Source organism: Delphinus delphis, chromosome 18, assembly GCF_949987515.2.
Source record: "Delphinus delphis chromosome 18, mDelDel1.2, whole genome shotgun sequence".
Taxonomy (NCBI): Eukaryota; Metazoa; Chordata; class Mammalia; order Artiodactyla; family Delphinidae; genus Delphinus; species Delphinus delphis.
In genome coordinates, this window is record NC_082700.1 from 5,648,419 (window position 1) to 5,665,879 (window position 17,461).

At 37.7% G+C, this 17,461-nt stretch overlaps 1 protein-coding gene and 1 non-coding gene across 4 annotated transcripts in view; both read left to right on the forward strand.

Annotated features, from left to right (window-relative positions):
* PAN3 (poly(A) specific ribonuclease subunit PAN3) overlaps nucleotides 1-15,534 on the forward strand; it is a 116,312-nt gene extending 100,778 nt beyond the window's left edge. For 2 of the 3 annotated variants that reach the window (XM_059995922.1, XM_059995920.1), the window contains exons 16-21: nucleotides 1,179-1,318; nucleotides 3,878-4,007; nucleotides 4,752-4,816; nucleotides 10,582-10,720; nucleotides 12,595-12,724; nucleotides 13,649-15,534. In XM_059995922.1, coding sequence (XP_059851905.1) covers nucleotides 1,179-1,318; nucleotides 3,878-4,007; nucleotides 4,752-4,816; nucleotides 10,582-10,720; nucleotides 12,595-12,724; nucleotides 13,649-13,743 — 699 coding nt within the window. In that variant the 3' untranslated portion in view covers nucleotides 13,744-15,534. Of the gene's footprint in view, nucleotides 1-1,178; nucleotides 1,319-3,877; nucleotides 4,008-4,751; nucleotides 4,817-10,581; nucleotides 10,721-12,594 lie in introns of all 3 variants that reach the window. The other variant, XM_059995921.1, reaches the window with a different exon arrangement.
* LOC132413971 (U2 spliceosomal RNA) lies at nucleotides 1,493-1,682 on the forward strand. Its single transcript, XR_009516855.1, has one exon. It is a non-coding gene; the product is annotated as a U2 spliceosomal RNA (small nuclear RNA).
* Nucleotides 15,535-17,461: the final 1,927 nt, after the last annotated feature.

Consider the following 17,461-nt stretch of genomic DNA (forward strand, 5'->3'; position numbering starts at 1 on the left):
TGATTCTCAACCCTGGCTGCGTATCTGAATCTCTTATGAAGGTTTGAAAAATACCAATACGTATATCTTGCCCCAGACTAATAACACCAGAAGAGGATGAAGGGATAGCCACTGGGTGACTTTTTGTTTGTTTTTTGAGCTTCTCAGGTGAATTTTAATGTAAAACTAGGTTTGAAAACTCCTATACTAAACCAATATTCCATAAATAAACATGTATCCAATAATTCAGATGAGATCTCAGATTGTGAAGATTTATGTAAGTTTTCTGTAAAAATGACTTCAGATGATTTCATTGAACTCTGAACTACTCCATTGTCTCCTAGGCATGTGATCATTAATAGTTCACCTGCCAAGCAGGGCCACCTGGGGTGACCGTTCTGTTTCCTGGAGTTTTAATACGTGGTAGAGAGCTTACCTCAATTCAGCCAGCTGTCTTTTAAAAATTCCTTTTGAAGGAAAGCCTCAGAGTGGGAAATCTTTAAAAAAAAAAAAAAAAAAAAAAAAGGGTAGGAAATCAGGTGGTTACAGAGCTCAAAGATCTTTTATAGTACAAAACGGTCTGTTTGGAAACAACGGCAGATGGAATGTCATGGGGGTTTGCAACATTGTCAGTGTCTAGGGAACCTACTCTGAAATCAGGTAATGCTGCTGCTGTGTTTGGAATAAGGGAATTACTTTTCTTCAAATGAACTCTCACTATATTTTGTGCATCATGGAAAATGAGAAAAGTGCCTATCGTGAGTGATCACTGTAAAGCAACTAACTATATGATAACCAACCTCAGATTTCTTGTAATAGTAAGGATATCAGCTCTATTTAAATATAAAAATTTAGAAAAAAAATTTAAAGCAGCAGTTCTGCAGTTGGCATGTGAATTGCTTCAGGTAATGTTTCTTAAAGTATCCCCCAGAACTACCTTCATTAGAATTACCTGGGTGCTTTAAAAATGTTGGGCCTGTTCCCATACCTCCTGAATGAGAATCTGGGGTGGAGCAGCTCAGAAATGGTCTTGTTAATAAGCTCCCAGGTGACTGATAAGCTCCAATACCTGGGAACCTTGTGCTGAGTTCTTCAGCTTCTTTGTAAAGATGCTTTTTCCATGCAGGCAGTAGTGTCAGTGTATTAAATTTGTACCTATAAAAGAAAAATTAAAAGTTATATTTATTCTTTCATGTCAGCAAGCAGATCTGATATCATTAGGAAAAGTTGTGTTGGCTTTGGCTTGCAACTCTTTGGCAGGAATTCAGCGAGAGAATTTACAGAAAGCCATGGAACTGGTGACAATCAACTACTCCTCTGATCTGAAGAATCTGATTTTGTAAGTTCTAATATAATAATCATATGAGATAAGACAGATTTTTCATGAGGGCCTTTAAACAGTGATTTTATTTTAGTTTCCACTATTTAAAATCAGGCAAAACATAATTAAACAACTTTTAATTTCTTTGTTTTTATTGCTATGTATGTATTTCTTGGAGTAAATACATAAACCATCACTTCTCGGCCTTTTGGCTAAGATCAAGTGTAAATTCATAAACCAGTGTGTTTAAATTAGTTATTGATGTTGTAAACATTTGGCGAAAGGCTAGACCCTGTAAAGCTGCATTGGTATCTATGAGCTACATATGACCTTTTAAGTTTAAATGAATTAAAATTAAATAAAATTTAAAATTCAGTTCCTCAGTTGCACCGGCCACATTTCAAGAGCTCAGAAGCCGCATGTAGCTTCTGGCTAATATACTGGACAGCGTGGACGTAGAACATACGCATCATCTCAGAAAGTCCTATTAGTGCTGCTCTCCAGAGAGACCAGTGTCTTTGTAAAAGCTGTCATAAGTAACCTCACGTGCAGCCTGGTCCTGTGCTGTGTGGCCCAGACACCTGTTCCAGAAGGCACGTGTGTGAGGTCCCTATGCTTCTTTCTCCTCCTGTGTCTTCATACTCCAGGGAATCCTTGAGCATAGGTCTGAAATGATCTTGGCTTAAGAGAAGCCATGTGGACTGCAGTCACAACAGTCTAAGATGGGTCTGACATCGGGGATTCCAGGGGATGGGCAACCATAACCCTTATTATAAGTTATTCAAGAGAACAGATGCTAGGAAGTCTCTTTTGAAATTTTTTTCTATGATGTTCTAGAAGCAATTAGAGCTTATTGATCCTTTTCAGTCTCTTTTAGCTTCCAGCTGTTCCTTCTGATCTTTCTGTGTAACCCTGGATGATCCAGTTTCTTTTTGGACTAGCCCTGTGGTATGGAATTGAGGGATGGAGGATGGGGCTGCCCACCTGTGCTTTGTTACGCTGGCATAAGTGTCCTGCTGGTGACAGAGCACTGGAAGCCAGTGGTTACCTGGTTCCTTTTAATAATCAAATAAGTTGATTTCTCTTTTAAATAAAAATATTTGTTTCATATATTTTCACAGCAGTGATTTCTAGCTGTAGCTTACAATACCTAGGATGTCTTAAATAATCTCAAGTTATAATTTTCCTTTTTTAAAAAAGTGAGAGTAAAGGATATAAATATAATAAATTGGCCATAAGTTAATAATTATTGAAACTGGGTAATGGGTTCATGAGGATTCATCATATAATTCTCTTTCCTTCTACAAATGTTACGAAATGTTCCTTAATAAAAAATGAATAAACAAAAAGGTCATACTTCCATACTAACCAATAACTAAAATATACAGAGTAGTAAACTATGTATCATGCACTTTTGAACTGATTGATATGAATTAATTCACCTAATTCTCCCAATAACCCTATAAATTAGGTACCATCATTAGCTCCATTTTAGAGATGTCAAAACTGAGGCTTGAAGATGTAAAGTAACTTGCCAAAAGTCACATAGCTTATACATAGTTAGTACACATATACTATACATAGTTAGATACAAATATGTCAGTAATTACAGATGAATAGCCAAGACATAGATTATCCACATGAGTTTATAACTGTTCCTTTATTCAACAAAAGAATGCCTACTATATGTCAGATGCTGAAGACACTTCTGAATAAGATGAACAAAATTTCCGTCTTCTGGAGCTTCCACCCATTATAATGGGGAAGACTTAATAAACATATAAACAAGTAAGATGTTTGCAGATAGTGATAAGTCCTATGGAGAAAATAAGGTCGAATTATAAGCAGAGAGTGAAAGATTAGGAGGCTGCTTTGATGAGAATGGTTAGGACATGGCTTACCTATCAGAATAAATAGTAAGAGATGATTGATAATCATTGTATTCTGACAGGTGGCCTTTTGAAACGTGTAATATTTTTCTGCCTTAGTTATAATGATAGAAGAAATTGATTCAGTCTTTTCTGATGTGTGTTAGTGCATGAAGATTTCTCAGAAATAAATATACCATGACAGGTGGTAAATGAGGTCACAGAGCAGGAGACAGCTTCCTAAAAAGCTGAGGCTTATTTAACGTATCAAAATGGAAGACCTAGTTTTAGTTTCAAAAACTATTTTTGAAGAGCAATGGAAAAATTTCCCCACCTACAATCACCCCCATTTCACCCCTCCAAAAATATTTGTAACAATCTTTTCGTCTCCCACTATTGTAAAGAAGGGTTTGAGAATGGAAATATGGTAAGTCTAACTCTACCCAGCTTTCCTTTCTCATTTTCATAATAGTAAAACATTTAGAGAAAGAGACATTTTTACAGTTTTTTCCATTGGCTCTTAAAGTTTTCCAGAGAAAAGAAATATAACTACTAAGCTTTAAAAATGAACTTGACTTGCATGAAAAAATTTTTTCCGAAGTTGTGCACACTAACATGCTGGCGGCAGCAGTGCCCGTGTGCTTGGGGGTTGTGTTGTTTTGTGAATTGCGTGGTTGGCATTCAAGTGATCCTTCTCTATTTTGGTTAGATATTTGTTGACTGACCAAAACAGGATGCGAAGTGTAAATGACATCATGCCCATGATTGGTGCTCGATTTTATACTCAATTGGATGCTGCTCAAATGAGAAATGATGTCATAGAGGAAGACCTTGCAAAGGTAAAGTGTGTAGTTAAAGGAGTGTGTACACACCTGCATCTGTGTGTATCAATAGATATAAAACAGAGTAATTACTGTGCTGAATATAGTACACAGCTGGCTAAGATTGTTTGCAGATATTTTTGTCCAAACTTAGTGTTCCGTATTTTGATTTCTTAGGTCCTCTGGGCATTTGCTTTGTTCTTTTTTGTTTGCGGCTTTGCTACAGTCATGAGACACAATCTTGATTTTTTTTTTTTAATGTGAATTACTTTAATAATTCTTAAAAATAGACAGCTGTAGGGGGCAAGGAATAAATCACAAGCTTGTGATTACCATACACACACACTACTATATATATATATAAGATAGATAACCAACAGGGACCTACTGTATAGCCAGGGAACTCTGCTCCATATTCTGTGATAACCTGTATGAGAAAAGAATCTGAAAAAGAGTGAATATATGTGTATGTATAACTGAATCACTTTGCTGTGCACCTGAAACTATCACAACATTGTAAATCAATTATAATCCAATAAAATTTTTAAAAAAGAAAAAAATGGACAGCTGCATAATCTTCTTGAGTATTACTATTGAATGAAATGGACATGTTGTATTCAAAAGTATAACCAGAAGGTGGGGATATTAAGATTTATTGTTTAAAGGTAATATTGGTACAGGATACCAGTTTTGTAAACTTTTGCTTTTATATTCAGTTAGCTGGAACATTAATATTCTCTCTCTTTTTAAAATGTTTTATAGGAGGTTCAAAATGGAAGACTGTTTAGGCTTCTAGCAAAATTGGGAACAATCAATGAGAGGCCGGAGTAAGGATTTACAGTATTTTACAATGTGTTTTCAATCAAGGGCACTATTTGACGTAACAAGAATGAGTATACCTTATTCTTACTGGTTTTATCTGGAAAAAGAAAAATTCTCATGTAAAGTGACCTTAAGCCTATTGTTAGCCATTAGGGTGTGGTTTTTTAACCACAGCGTACGTTGTGGTTGTCCTTAGGGATTTCACACACACACACATGCGAACAGAAAATACACTGTGTTAGAAATCTCTGTTGTGGTTTGCGTACGAGGGTGCATTTTCTGCCTGTCAGTACTGCCTCTTCCCTGTCTCCTTTCTGAAGCCTGTTCAGTTCAGATTACCTTGGTCAGATTAGATACTTCAGATGTTTCTAGCCGTTTTTCTGCTAAAGTGCATTATTTATAGCTGTCGTATCAGTGACATTGGAATAGCATCACCATCTTACATTATTTGTTGTTTAGTTCTGCCTTGTTTGTAAGTTAACCATATGTTCAAGAAAGAAGCAAGTTTGGTGTTTGTGCGTTCTACCTGTCCAAGACAGGTAGAACAGTAGTGCAGCTGTTGACACTGTAGCATAAGTTGCATTTCAGGATTGTTACCTCTGTTAATAGAGATAGGTGACAGGTAAATATCATTGCTTGGGAGAATGTTTTGACCACAAAATTTAAGTTCCCTTAGCTTTCTTCAAAGTTAAAAGATTCAGTTAGCATTTTCCCTGATGGTTTTTCTGAATGAAGAGAACATGACTATATGTTGAACCATTTAAAAAAGACTTTCAGCTGCTTCTTTCTGGCATTTATCTCTTTTATTTAAAAAAGTATAATGCTTAGAGTGCTGTTCCTTGATTTTTCCTTCAGTGTTTAAATTTTTCTTCAATTTGTAACTCAGCTAATGACTTTGTCCTGTGGAAGATGAGGCTTTCTCTCTCACACCCCCTTCCCTTAACTAAGTACACACACATTGTACCGCTTAACCCATGAATTTTGAGATAAATCTTTATTCAGTGTTGGCATTGTTAGAACAAGGTAAATATTGTTCGTAGCTGCCTTGCATAGTAAATCATGACCGTATTTCCTTTCTTTTGTATTTTGTTTTTAGATTTTTGTTTTCCTGATGTTAATTATTGTCTTATATAGAAAACTAAACAAGTGAAAAAATATTTACCACTAGTTCATTCCAGACTCTCTGCCAGAGTTCTAAAATACCTTTCCATATGGTCAAAAATAGGTAACCTGTCAGTTCCCTTTTTTTCCTCCCCTTAGAGAAATTGCACCTGGAGCCTCTGCCCTTTACTCTGGGCTCCTTGGCTTCAGGCCTGCTCACACTCTCACTTTAGAACCTGAGCTTCCCTGTGCTGTTCTCGTTGTCTCTCCCTTTGTGTTGCTTGCCCTGTTTCTTGCTTTTTTCCTTGGTTTATTCTTTTGATTTAATGAAGCACAGCCTTCAGTAGCTTCCTGAGAAAGGTGAGTTTTTTGAGTCTTTGAAAGTCTGAAAATACCTTTATTCTACTTTTATACTTTATTGATAGTATGATTGGGCATATAATTCCAGATTGTCCTCAGAAAATTCTTTTTATTATTTAAATCTTTTGAATAGATTTTATATGAACCAATTTATTAAAAAGTAGAAAAGGGTTTGCAGTGAAAAATAAAAAATCTCTCTTTCATACCTGACACCCCCAGTCTCCCCAGTTCCTCCCACCAGTCTTTTATTAGTCTCTTGCACATATTTTCCGAGTTACAACTGTATATTCTTATCACCCCTGTCCCCCCACTTCTAAATATCTACAAATTGTAAACCATGTTCAGTGTTCTGTTTGTTGCTCTTTTCTCATAACAATATATTTTGGAAATCTTTCTCTTTAGATGTGTTTAGTGTATGCTCAACACTATTGTCAATAGTTAACAAATATGACCTAACTTAATCCTCCTAACAGCCCTGTGGTGCTGGGTACTGTTAGTATTCCCTTTTAACCCAGAAGCTGAGGCATAGAGAGGTTAAAAACCTTGTTCAAGGTCACATATGAGTCAGGATTCGAATCCAGACAGAATGGTGGTCCCAGAGTCCATGCTGTTAACCACTGTGCTGTGCTTCCTCATAATTTTTGGCCATGTAATAGTCCGTCCTGTAGGTACACTGTAATTTATTTCTCCAGTTCCTTATTGATGGGCATTTGAGTTGTTTTCAGCCTCTTGCTAGTATAAGCAATTCTGCAGGGACTGACTTACACATACTTAATTTAGTGTGTGCACAAATGCGAGTTCGACTGTGATCGTTAGGTCAGCACCCGTTGTGATTTGTGACTGTGATGATGGCCCTTAGACGGGTTTACCAGGCACAGTGCATGGGAGTCTTTCACCAACAACACTTCTTTCAAAATTTCGATTTTTGGGGCTTCCCTGGTGGCGCAGTGGTTGAGAGTCCGCCTGCCGCTGCAGGGGACACGGGTTCGTGCCCCGGTCCGGGAAGATCCCACATGCCGCGGAGCGGCTGGGCCCGTGAGCCACGGCCGCTGAGCCTGCGCGTCCGGAGCCTGTGCTCCGCAACGGGAGAGGCCACAACAGTGAGAGGCCCGCGTACCGCAAAAAAAAAAAAAAAAAAAAAAAATTTCGATTTTTGACAACCTGATAGATGAGAAATTAAATCTCAGTGCAGGTGTTTTTGGTATTTACTCATAATGAGCATGTTGCCTATCTTTTTGATTCATTTATATTTCCTTTTCTGTCTCACCAGATCCTTTGCGCATTTTTGTTTTCAGTTGGATTGTCTGTCATCTTGATGTACAGGAGCCAGAGAGATTTACCCTTTGTGATCATTTTCTTTGAAGTTTGTCATTTTTCTTTTGACTGCTTAATCTTTTCACACGTAGGCATTTTTATGGTAGTCTAACTGATCAAACTTCTTTTGTACTTTTGGATTTTGAGTCATAGTAAGAAAGTTAGAAGGCATATCTACTCTAAGATTGTGAAGGGATAATCTTGTAGTTCCTTCTAGAACACTTAAGGTTTCAATTTTTTCCTGTTAAAGTTTTTTATATATTCAGAATTTATATAGGATGTAAGGTACGAATCCAACTCCCCCCACCCCCAGACGACTACCCAGTGGTCCAGAAGCTATTTATGGACTAGTCTAGCTTTTTCCACTGGTTTATTAAGGCAGCACCTCTTTCACACCATCATGATTGACATTTTAAAATCTAGTAGTGTTAGCTCTTTCTTATCTCCATTTTATTGTTTTTTGTTGTTTTCCTAAAACTTAAATTATCTGTATAAATTCTAGAATCAGCTTGTTTAGTTAAAAAAAAATTTTTTAAACCTGATGGTATATTTATTAAGTTTATTAGTAAACTTAAGGAGCATTTGTGTTTTTAGATGTGGAGTTATCTTAACCAAGATAATGACATGTCGTTGTATTGCTGATGTCTGCTTTGGTGTTCTTCAGTGTTTACATTGTTCTTCATATAGTTATAGCACACTAAGTTTGTTCTTAGGTATTTTTTCTTGTTGCTATTATAAATGGGAATTTCCCCCCATTCTGTCTTCTTAGACTCCTTATCTAAGGATAAGGAGTTATCCTTGTATGTGATATGATTGATTATATCGTTGTATGTGAAAACGATTGATTTCTATAAATTTTGAACCTTGGTACATTAGTGTTTGGATAGTTTTTCAGTAAATTCTTTTGGGTTTCCCAGGCATATAATCGTGTCTTCACATAATGACAGTATATTTCCTCCCTTCTAATTTCTATACTTTTGATTTCTCTTGAGTGATTGTGTTAGCTAGTACCTCTAGTACGTAGTTAAGTAATAGTAATGATAGTTTTCTTTCAGAATTTGAAGCGTCGCTCCATTGTCTTTTAACTTCCAGACGGACTCAAAGCCATTTTCTTTCCAAATCCTTCTCCACTCCCCATGCTTTTAGGATTTTTTTTTTTTTTTTTAATCACTGATGTGCAGAAATTCACAACGATGTGCTGTGGTGTGTGTGGGTTTTTGATTCATTCTGGTGAATCAACAGGTGGGCATTTTAATCTTGGGAATTTATGTCTTTGAGTTCTCGGAAGTTGTCTTATTGTTTCTTTGAAAACTTTTCTTCTCTCTTTCTGGAACTCCCATTGCTTAGCTCTTAGGCCTTTGCAATTGATTTTCTAATATTCTCTTCTATTTTCTATATTGTATCTTTTTGTTTTACTTTCTAGGCAATAATCTCAACTTAATTTTAAAATTAAAGGGTTTTTCCCTAATCCTTTGAATTTTTGAATTTCTGCTATCATTTTTTAAATTTTCAACAACTTTCTGCTTTCTGCTTTCTGCATGTTTCTGTCTTATAGCATTTAATTCCTTTTCTCTGAGACTGTCAATTATAGATTTTTAGTGAGTGGGTTTTTTTTTTAATTTATTTAACTTTTATTCTGTTCCCTGCAATATCTCATAGAAAAAAGAACAGTTTGCTTTGTTTTGTTTTATTCTGCAAAGGATTTCTGATCCTTGGCTGTTCATTCATATTAAAAATGACATCCTTAAAAGCTAGGGGGAAGTTCCTTGTGGAGGCAGGGATTATATAATAGACTGTGTGATAAAGCAGCATGATGTTGTTACGTATGGTTTTTGTTTGTTGTTGGTAGACTTCCAAATGTCAGTATTTCCCTTGGGTAGGTCAGCTTCTGCAGGAAAGAATCTTCCACCTTCCGTTTGTTGTATGAACCCAGATACATGACTGTGGTGGGCTTACCCCTCCTTGTTCTCAGAATGCAGATCTAATTTTTAAATGTGATCTAAGGCTGCATGGTCTGACCTCTCCCTTTTTATCCTTGCTTCAGATGTGTTTCTTTCCTTTTACTGTCCTCCTCGCCTCTAGTGCTGTCTTTGCCTGGCTTTTCACCCCTCCTTGTCCTTACTCTGCACCCCTCCAGTTCTGCTCCCTCTCTTCTCTTCTCTTTTCTCCCCCAACCCCATCCAGCTACACTGACCTTTCCTAAGTTTCTTAAGTGCTCCTTGCTCTGTCCTTTGCAAAACCTCATACCTCTGACTAAGGGGCACTCTTCCTTTGGGAAGAGCATCCACTCCTTCCCTAGAAAGCCTTCCTTGCTTTCCCAGGTGAATTCATGTTTCTGTTCTATACCATATCCCTTCTTCTTAATAGCATTCTCTAAATAAGCAATTACTATTTGAATGTCTGTTTTCCCCACTAGCCTGTAAGTTCCATGGGTCACTGAAAACTGAGCAGTGATCATCTGGTCAGTTTTCCAGTTCTTAGCAGCTCACTTTCACATCATCACATGATGGTAGGAAACCAGAATCTACCCCCTTTTTGCTTCGTAAGCATTTCCCTGTTTTATGCTCCCAGTAAAGCAGAACACCTGTCTGACCACCTCTCTCTACCGTATGACCTAAGGGTGGAGGAGGAAAAGGATAATCTCTTTCAACCTATTTCTAAAGATATCTGAAGACATTTGCTTTCTTCCCCATTTTATCTAATGGTAGGGCCCTAAAGAAGGAAGCGATTATAAAATAGGAGTGTGTAAGGGGGGTGATTGCCTTGAGAAGTGGCAAGTGGTATTCATATACTTTCATGTTCAGTGAGATTAGTTTTTAAAAATCTATGGGCAATCTGGACATAAAATTTGATTAAAAAAAACTACACACAAACGCAACTTTCTGATTTATTGTAGAAAACAATAAAATTCAACTAGTTTTGAGTCTGAAGTATAAACATATAGCCCTGTGGTATACAGCATGAGTTACTGAGGTGAAATATTACCTTCCCCCAGGTTTCAGAAGGATCCTACCTGGTCGGAGACTGGAGACCGTTATCTGTTGAAACTCTTTAGGGATCATCTTTTTCATCAGGTGACAGAAGCGGGCGCTCCTTGGATTGACCTCAGTCATATCATTTCTTGTCTTAACAAGGTAATTTGTATCTGGACTTTTAAGATCACAGTGCTGTTATCTACAATTTATAGAGCTGCATCTCCTACAGATACTGAGACTTAAGAAATTAAGATGTGGTCTGCTATAGTGTACAAGACATTTTATTAATAATTATTAGGTGTACCTACTTAATAACAATTTGTAGAATGGGAGGTTTTTTTTTTTAGATGTTGGGGGTAGGAGTTTATTAATTTATTTATTTTTGCTGTGTTGGGTCTTCGTTTCTGTGCGAGGGCTTTCTCCAGTTGCGGCAAGCGGGGGCCACTCTTCATCGCGGTCCGCAGGCCTCTCACTATCACGGCCTCTTGTTGCGGAGCACGGGCTCCAGACGCGCAGGCTCAGTAGTTGTGGCTCACGGGCCTAGTTGCTCCGCGGCATGTGGGATCCTCCCAGACCAGGGCTCGAACCCGTGTCTCCTGCATTAGCAGACAGATTCTCAACCACTGCGCCACCAGGGAAGCCCCAGGGAGGATTTTTTTTAACGCCTACATGAATAATTTAAGAATTCTTCATTGTGGATCTTTCTGCTGTGATAAAATGTCACAGAAGGACTGCCTCCCACACCCCCGCCCCACTCTCTTTTATTTACCAAGTGTAGTTTGTTATAACAAACAAAGCAGTATTTTGTGTTTGACTATTTTTTAAAAGTTGAATTCCTTTCTTCTCAGTCATTGTGAGTCCTGCATGTCCTTAGTTCATGTGCTGTCAGCTGTGGGTGTTAATCAAGTGTTAATAATAGTGAAAACGCAGTACTGGGCATATCACTAGACCCAGCTGTGATAAATGGAGAATTAGAAGTGATTAGATGAAGTAAGCAGGTAGAGATGTATCATAATTTTGAGAGGTGAGCTTTGTGTTTTTGAAAGGGCCAGGAGAGGTGCGATTTATGGAGGGAGGGAGGAGTGCATTTTCCTTACGAATTACTTGGAATTACAGAGAGAATGGGTCTCCAGAAGTATAGCCTAGCCTTTGTGTATAGGTTTATATCTAAATCCGGGGTTGGCGGACTGGCCTGTGAGCCAAATCCTTGTGCCTGTTTTTGTACAGCCTACAAGCTAAGAATAGTTTTTACATTTTTAAAGGATCGTAAAAACAAAACCAGCTAAGAAGAGTATGAGACAGAGGCTTGTGTTGATATATGGCCCTGAAATTTAGAACACTTACTATCTGGCCCTTTATAGAAAACATTTGCTGACCCCTGGTCTAAACTGTCCCTAAATTACAAGGACTGGAGGAGAAAATACCTACGGTGGCACATGATTTAGAGCTGTTGGCGTACAGTGTGCTAACCCTTCAGGTAAAACACGGTGGTGTTATTTTTAAGCACTACTTTGCCGTGTTTGAATCTCCTTAAAACTCTTTAGAGAGTATTGTCAATAAGACAGAACAAGACTATGTTATCATTGAGCTAACCTGGTACAATTTGTATATTCATTTGCCCTTTTCCCTTAAGGGGAAAACATTTTTCGTAAGAGCAACGAGTGGAGAATAATTCTACCAGATTTTAGAAAACAGTATCCATAGTATCAAAGCACCAGTAATTAAAAATATGTAGAACTAGAATAAACACTGACAGGTGGATCCTGTGGAAATAAGCCATGGACAGACATCTTAAATGAAGATTATTTAATGAATACTCTCATCCACTGTGCCACCAGGGAAGCCCCTAGGACAGTTTTTTAAAAACGCATCTGAGTTGAAAAGTGTGTGCATAGTGATTAGTGATGTAAAATATTTATGAATTTCTAGAGGGGAATGTGACAACATTTTAAAAAATATTTCATATATCACTGTTGCAAGTGTTGTCCTAAAATAGGCTTGAACTTCATATGTTGTGTTTCTGTCTGTTTCAGTTAGATGCTGGTGTGCCAGAAAAAATAAGCCTCATTTCCAGAGATGAGAAGAGTGTACTTGTGGTGACTTACAGTGACTTAAAGCGATGCTTTGAAAATACTTTTCAAGAACTGATTGCAGCTGCAAATGGTCAGTTGTAGTATTTGCTTAAAAAAAAAAAACAGGCGGGATATGGCCGAGGAGCTTATTAACCAATAGCAAATTGCACTACAGCTGAACTGTTCTCATCATCTCATTTCGCGTTTGGGAAACAAGCAGAAGATGAGCAGAGCTGCTTGCACTTGGGTCAGGTGCGCTGTTACTTGAAAGGAAGAATGTTTCACTTATCCTTGAGCTGTGGCTGCCGGTGGGCCACACCTGTGAAGAGTTTATTTTAGATTAAGGAGCACCGTTAGGGGAATGATGTTCCAGCTTTTGTTTTTTCCACTTGTATATGCACTAATTTTAATTTTTTAAAGACTTTTTTCTGATCTTTGAACTTTTGCCACATTGTATACTTATTAAGGGAAACGATTTGCAAGGAGGTTTTTGGGAAACAATGCTGGGCAGCATTTTTGTCACTGAGGGTTGCAGAATTTGCTCTTTTGGGGATGGGTTGCCCTGAGTAACATAAGGGACCAGGTAAATGATTTCATGGAAGTACCGTATAGTGCATAATTCTTGTAAGAGTATTGTATGCAAGCTCTGTATGCCACCCACTGTTAGTTCAGCTTGAGATTTTTTTTGTGTGTTTTTTGTTTTGTTTTTAAGAACACACAAAAATTTCAGTGACTTGTTGGGTGTGAATTCCCCTATTAGTTGATTTAAGTCCTTTCTGAATGAGGGTTAGACAAACAGGAACTGAAGGAGCACACAGAGCTCTTTGCTCCAAATTCAACCAGAGCCTTTTTTTACAAAGGCGTTTCCCTGCTAATCAGATACATTTACATTTATGCCATTTTTTAACAGAAAAAAATTAAGAAATTGTGTTAAAGGCCTGAAGTTCAGGAGTATATTGCTTTAGGTTTTTCCCAGTTTGCTTTTTTGTATAAAGTTCTGTTCTTTGAACCACAGCTTTATTATGGTACTTTACACTGGATACAGATACAGAGACACTGTTCAGAAGACGAACTAAACACAGCGGTGGTCTGGCATCAGGAGCTTTCTGAAGTTTTACAGCCTGAATCTGGAGGGAAAACAATCTGCTGTGCCTTTGCAGTCACTGCTTAGCCCAAAGTAATAGTGCTTTTGATAATAACTATGTGGGATATTCCTGAATAAGTCAGTCTCAAAAGTCTGGAATTTTCCTCCTCTTAACTTTCTTAACATTTGGACGTGCAGTTGTCGCCAAACTTGGGTATTCATGGAATTTCTAGTTAATGAAATACCTATACTTTGATACTGAAGACTGCCAAATACATAGGAATTTTCTTTCATAAAAAACAGTGATGAAGACTCTGTCTCCTTTCCCAGCACTGAATGTTTTGCTAGCACTGGGTGCTCATCATGCAACTATGAAGAAAATGCGGAAACTCAAAAGGTCAGGAAAGACTTCCAAGCACTTGCAACTGACGTTACAGTCTTCAATTTTAATAACTATACATATTTGTAGTTTTCAGAGAAGTTTTTAATATTTCTCTGTCCACTTTTTATAAGCTTTAAAATGATTTTCTCTGCCTTGAGATTTGCATCAAGAAAAAGCACCTCTTCACCCAAAATCTTTGAAGACTAGAGACACGCTTTACATGTTTTAACAAGTGTGTTTGAGTCCACGTCTGGTAGCATCAGTTGTTGAGTTAAAAAGAAAATCAGTTATTGCATTTGATCAGGATGGATTTTAAAAGAACATAATGCTCAATATTCAAAGGATAATTAACATTTGCCACCATAATGTTCTTTTTTTATGTAAAAGGAACAGGAACTTGGAGACATTAACATGCAAAAGTCTTTTATCATTATTAGCTCATGTATTTGACAAAGAGCAGCTGTCTTTTTATATGTTTTTTGACAAATCATATTGTAATTCTTTTGTACAAAAAAGAACTACTTGTATTCTAGAAGAAATATGAAATGCTTAATTTATAAGCGGGCTGGAGATTTTTTCCAATATTGTTTTCTTTGAAAATGAAAGGGGATCATCTATTTTAGTTTCAGGGTCTGGGAACTTTTTGAAAATTTAATTTGTGGACCAATGTTTTGCAAAAGCTAAGGAAGGGCAGGGGTAAAATAGGGCTTGATTTTCTCATTCTGTGTAGACCAGCAAACTTCCCTCTGCGAGGCCGGTTCAAATCACAACCCCAAGAGTGTTTGCATCATAAATGCTAGCTTGCTTCAGCCCCTAGTAACCTCAGGACTTGGTTTGAATAAAAAGGTAGACAGCTGATATGTTTTCATGAGTAAATATTGTCAGCCAGAAAACAGTTGGTGTCAGGTAATACGTTATTTTTTTTAAGCTTTGTTTTATATTTATTTTTCATTTAGTTTTTATTGGGAATGGTTTTCAATAGAACTCTTAGTTCTGCTTAGGTGTTTTTTGGGGGAGCCCTCTTTTCCATAGTGTAATTCCATTTAACAGGTTGTCTAAAAGTTAGTCTTTTTAATTCATAGGAAGATTTTAATATCTGAAAGTACTCAAATTAAGGATATAAACTTGCACACCTTCCTGTTACGACAGATACAAGCACAGAACGGACAACCCTTGAAATCATGTAACGTTGGTCATTTCAGTTTTTTGTTACCTATTTTAAAATCTGTTAATGTATTTACTTCATTGTAAATATTTTTGAGGGTACCTTTGTATTTTGCTTTTGACCTTGGTTCTGTAATTTGGATGTCAACAACTTCCCTGAAAAGCACCAGTATGTTAAGTTCTAATGTCATGATCCCAATATGGGTTATTCATCTTTAATCCTGTTTTCAGTCTCTACGTGTACAGCAGTATTTTTAATAAAGAATTACAGAGAGAAGATGGTCCTTTTTTTTTTTTTTTTTTTTTTTTTTTTTGCTACCAGTTCATTTAACAAGATGATGTTTGTTTTATGACTGGTACTTAAAAGGCCAAACGTTTCATATGTGTTTTGGAGGAACTTTTGGTCTTTGGATAAAATGGTGGCAGATTTATTTGTTAATTTACCAAATATCTGTTAAATGCCTAACTTGGATCTGTTCTAGGCACCAAAAATGCAGATAAGTATTTTAAGTACTTGTTCTTTACAAAATGCGTCGTTACACCCAAACATTTCTAAACAGTACATGGCATACCGTGTAGTTTAGGAGGGAGGACCTACTTACATGAAAGGAATGACATCTGCTAGTCTTTGATTCAGACGCGGTTAATGTACTATATAGGTGAAGGTTCCTCTCCCCCCACCCCCCCAGAAACATCATTCCGAATAGAAGGGTAGAGAAGGAAAATATGACAAAATGGTAATATTTGTTGAAACTAGGTACTCATTCATTAAATATAGGCCTACCTCAGACATTGTGGGTTCAGTTCCAGACCACTGCAATAAAGTGAGTCACATGAAGTTTTTGGTTTCCCGGTGCGTACAAAAGTTATGTTTACACTGTACTGCAGTCTGTTAGGTGTGCAACAGCATTATGTCTAAAAAAAATGTATATACCTTAATTTAAAAGTACTGCCATCATGTGAGCCTTCAGCAAGTTGTAATCTTGCAATAGTAACATCAGAGGTTCCTGATCACTCTAACAAATACAGTAATAATGAAAAAGTTTGAAATACTAAGAGAATTACCAAAACGTGACGCAGAGCCCTGAAGTGGGTGAGCAGTTGCTGTTGGAAAAACGGTGCCTTTAGACCTTCCTCGATGCAGGGATGCCGCAGACCTTCAGTCTGTAGAAAAAGCAGCATCTGTGAGGTCTGCCTGTATTTATTGAACGCCTGTTACATGTCAGGCATTGTTCTAGGAACCAACAGCACTCTGACCACAACAGACAAATATTTCTGCTCTTAGAGAGCTTTCATCCTATCAGGGAAAAGGAGTATATAGTAGTTAAGAGGTAATAATGGTTATGGAAAGAAAATAAAGTAGGGTAAAGGGCGTGGATAGGGTTGCCAGATTTAGCAAATTAAAATAGACAACACAAAATTGAATTTGAATTTCAGATAAACAGTGGATAATTTTTTTTTTAGCATGAGTGCGTCTCAAGTATTGCATGGGACACAGGATCATTTGTTTATCTGAAATTCAGATTTAATTAGCCATCCTGTGTTTCATCTTGCAACTCTAGGTGTGGGCAGTTTGGTGGTGATGGTAGAATTTCAGATGGGACGATCTGGGTAAGTAGGTCTCCCTGAGAAGGTTGTGTTTGAGCAAAGACTTGAAGAGAAGGAGCCAGGCATTGCAGATGTCTGAGGGAAAAGAATTCCAGGCCGGGGAACGGGCCGGGAGCGTCTGAGGCAGGGCAAGCAGGCTCCCATGGCCAGAGCAGAATCGGCAGGAAACTTTGGCGTTTACTCCTGCAGGGGAAGCTTCGAGGATGTGAGCAGGAATAGCATGGCACAGCATTTGAAAGGATCACTCGGGCTGCTAGTTAGGGGGGTTGGGGCGGGGTGACGGGGAGCTAGCTGTAGAGGCAGTGGGAAGCAACTGGATTCTGAATACATTTCAAAGGTAGAGCCAAGAGCATGTCCTGATTTATGATTTCTAGGACGTGGAGTAAGAAAGAGGAGAGGAATCAAAATGACTGAAGATTCTGGCCCACTACTGACAGGATGGAGGATTCTACTGAATTGAAAGACATGGTTGTAGCACGAAAGGGGTTTTTGGAGGGAGGAAGGGAGGAAGGGAGGGGGTTGGCACGGGGAAGACGGGGAAGTGAGGAAAGACAGTTGGGAATTTGGTTTGGGGCCTGTTAAGTTTAAGA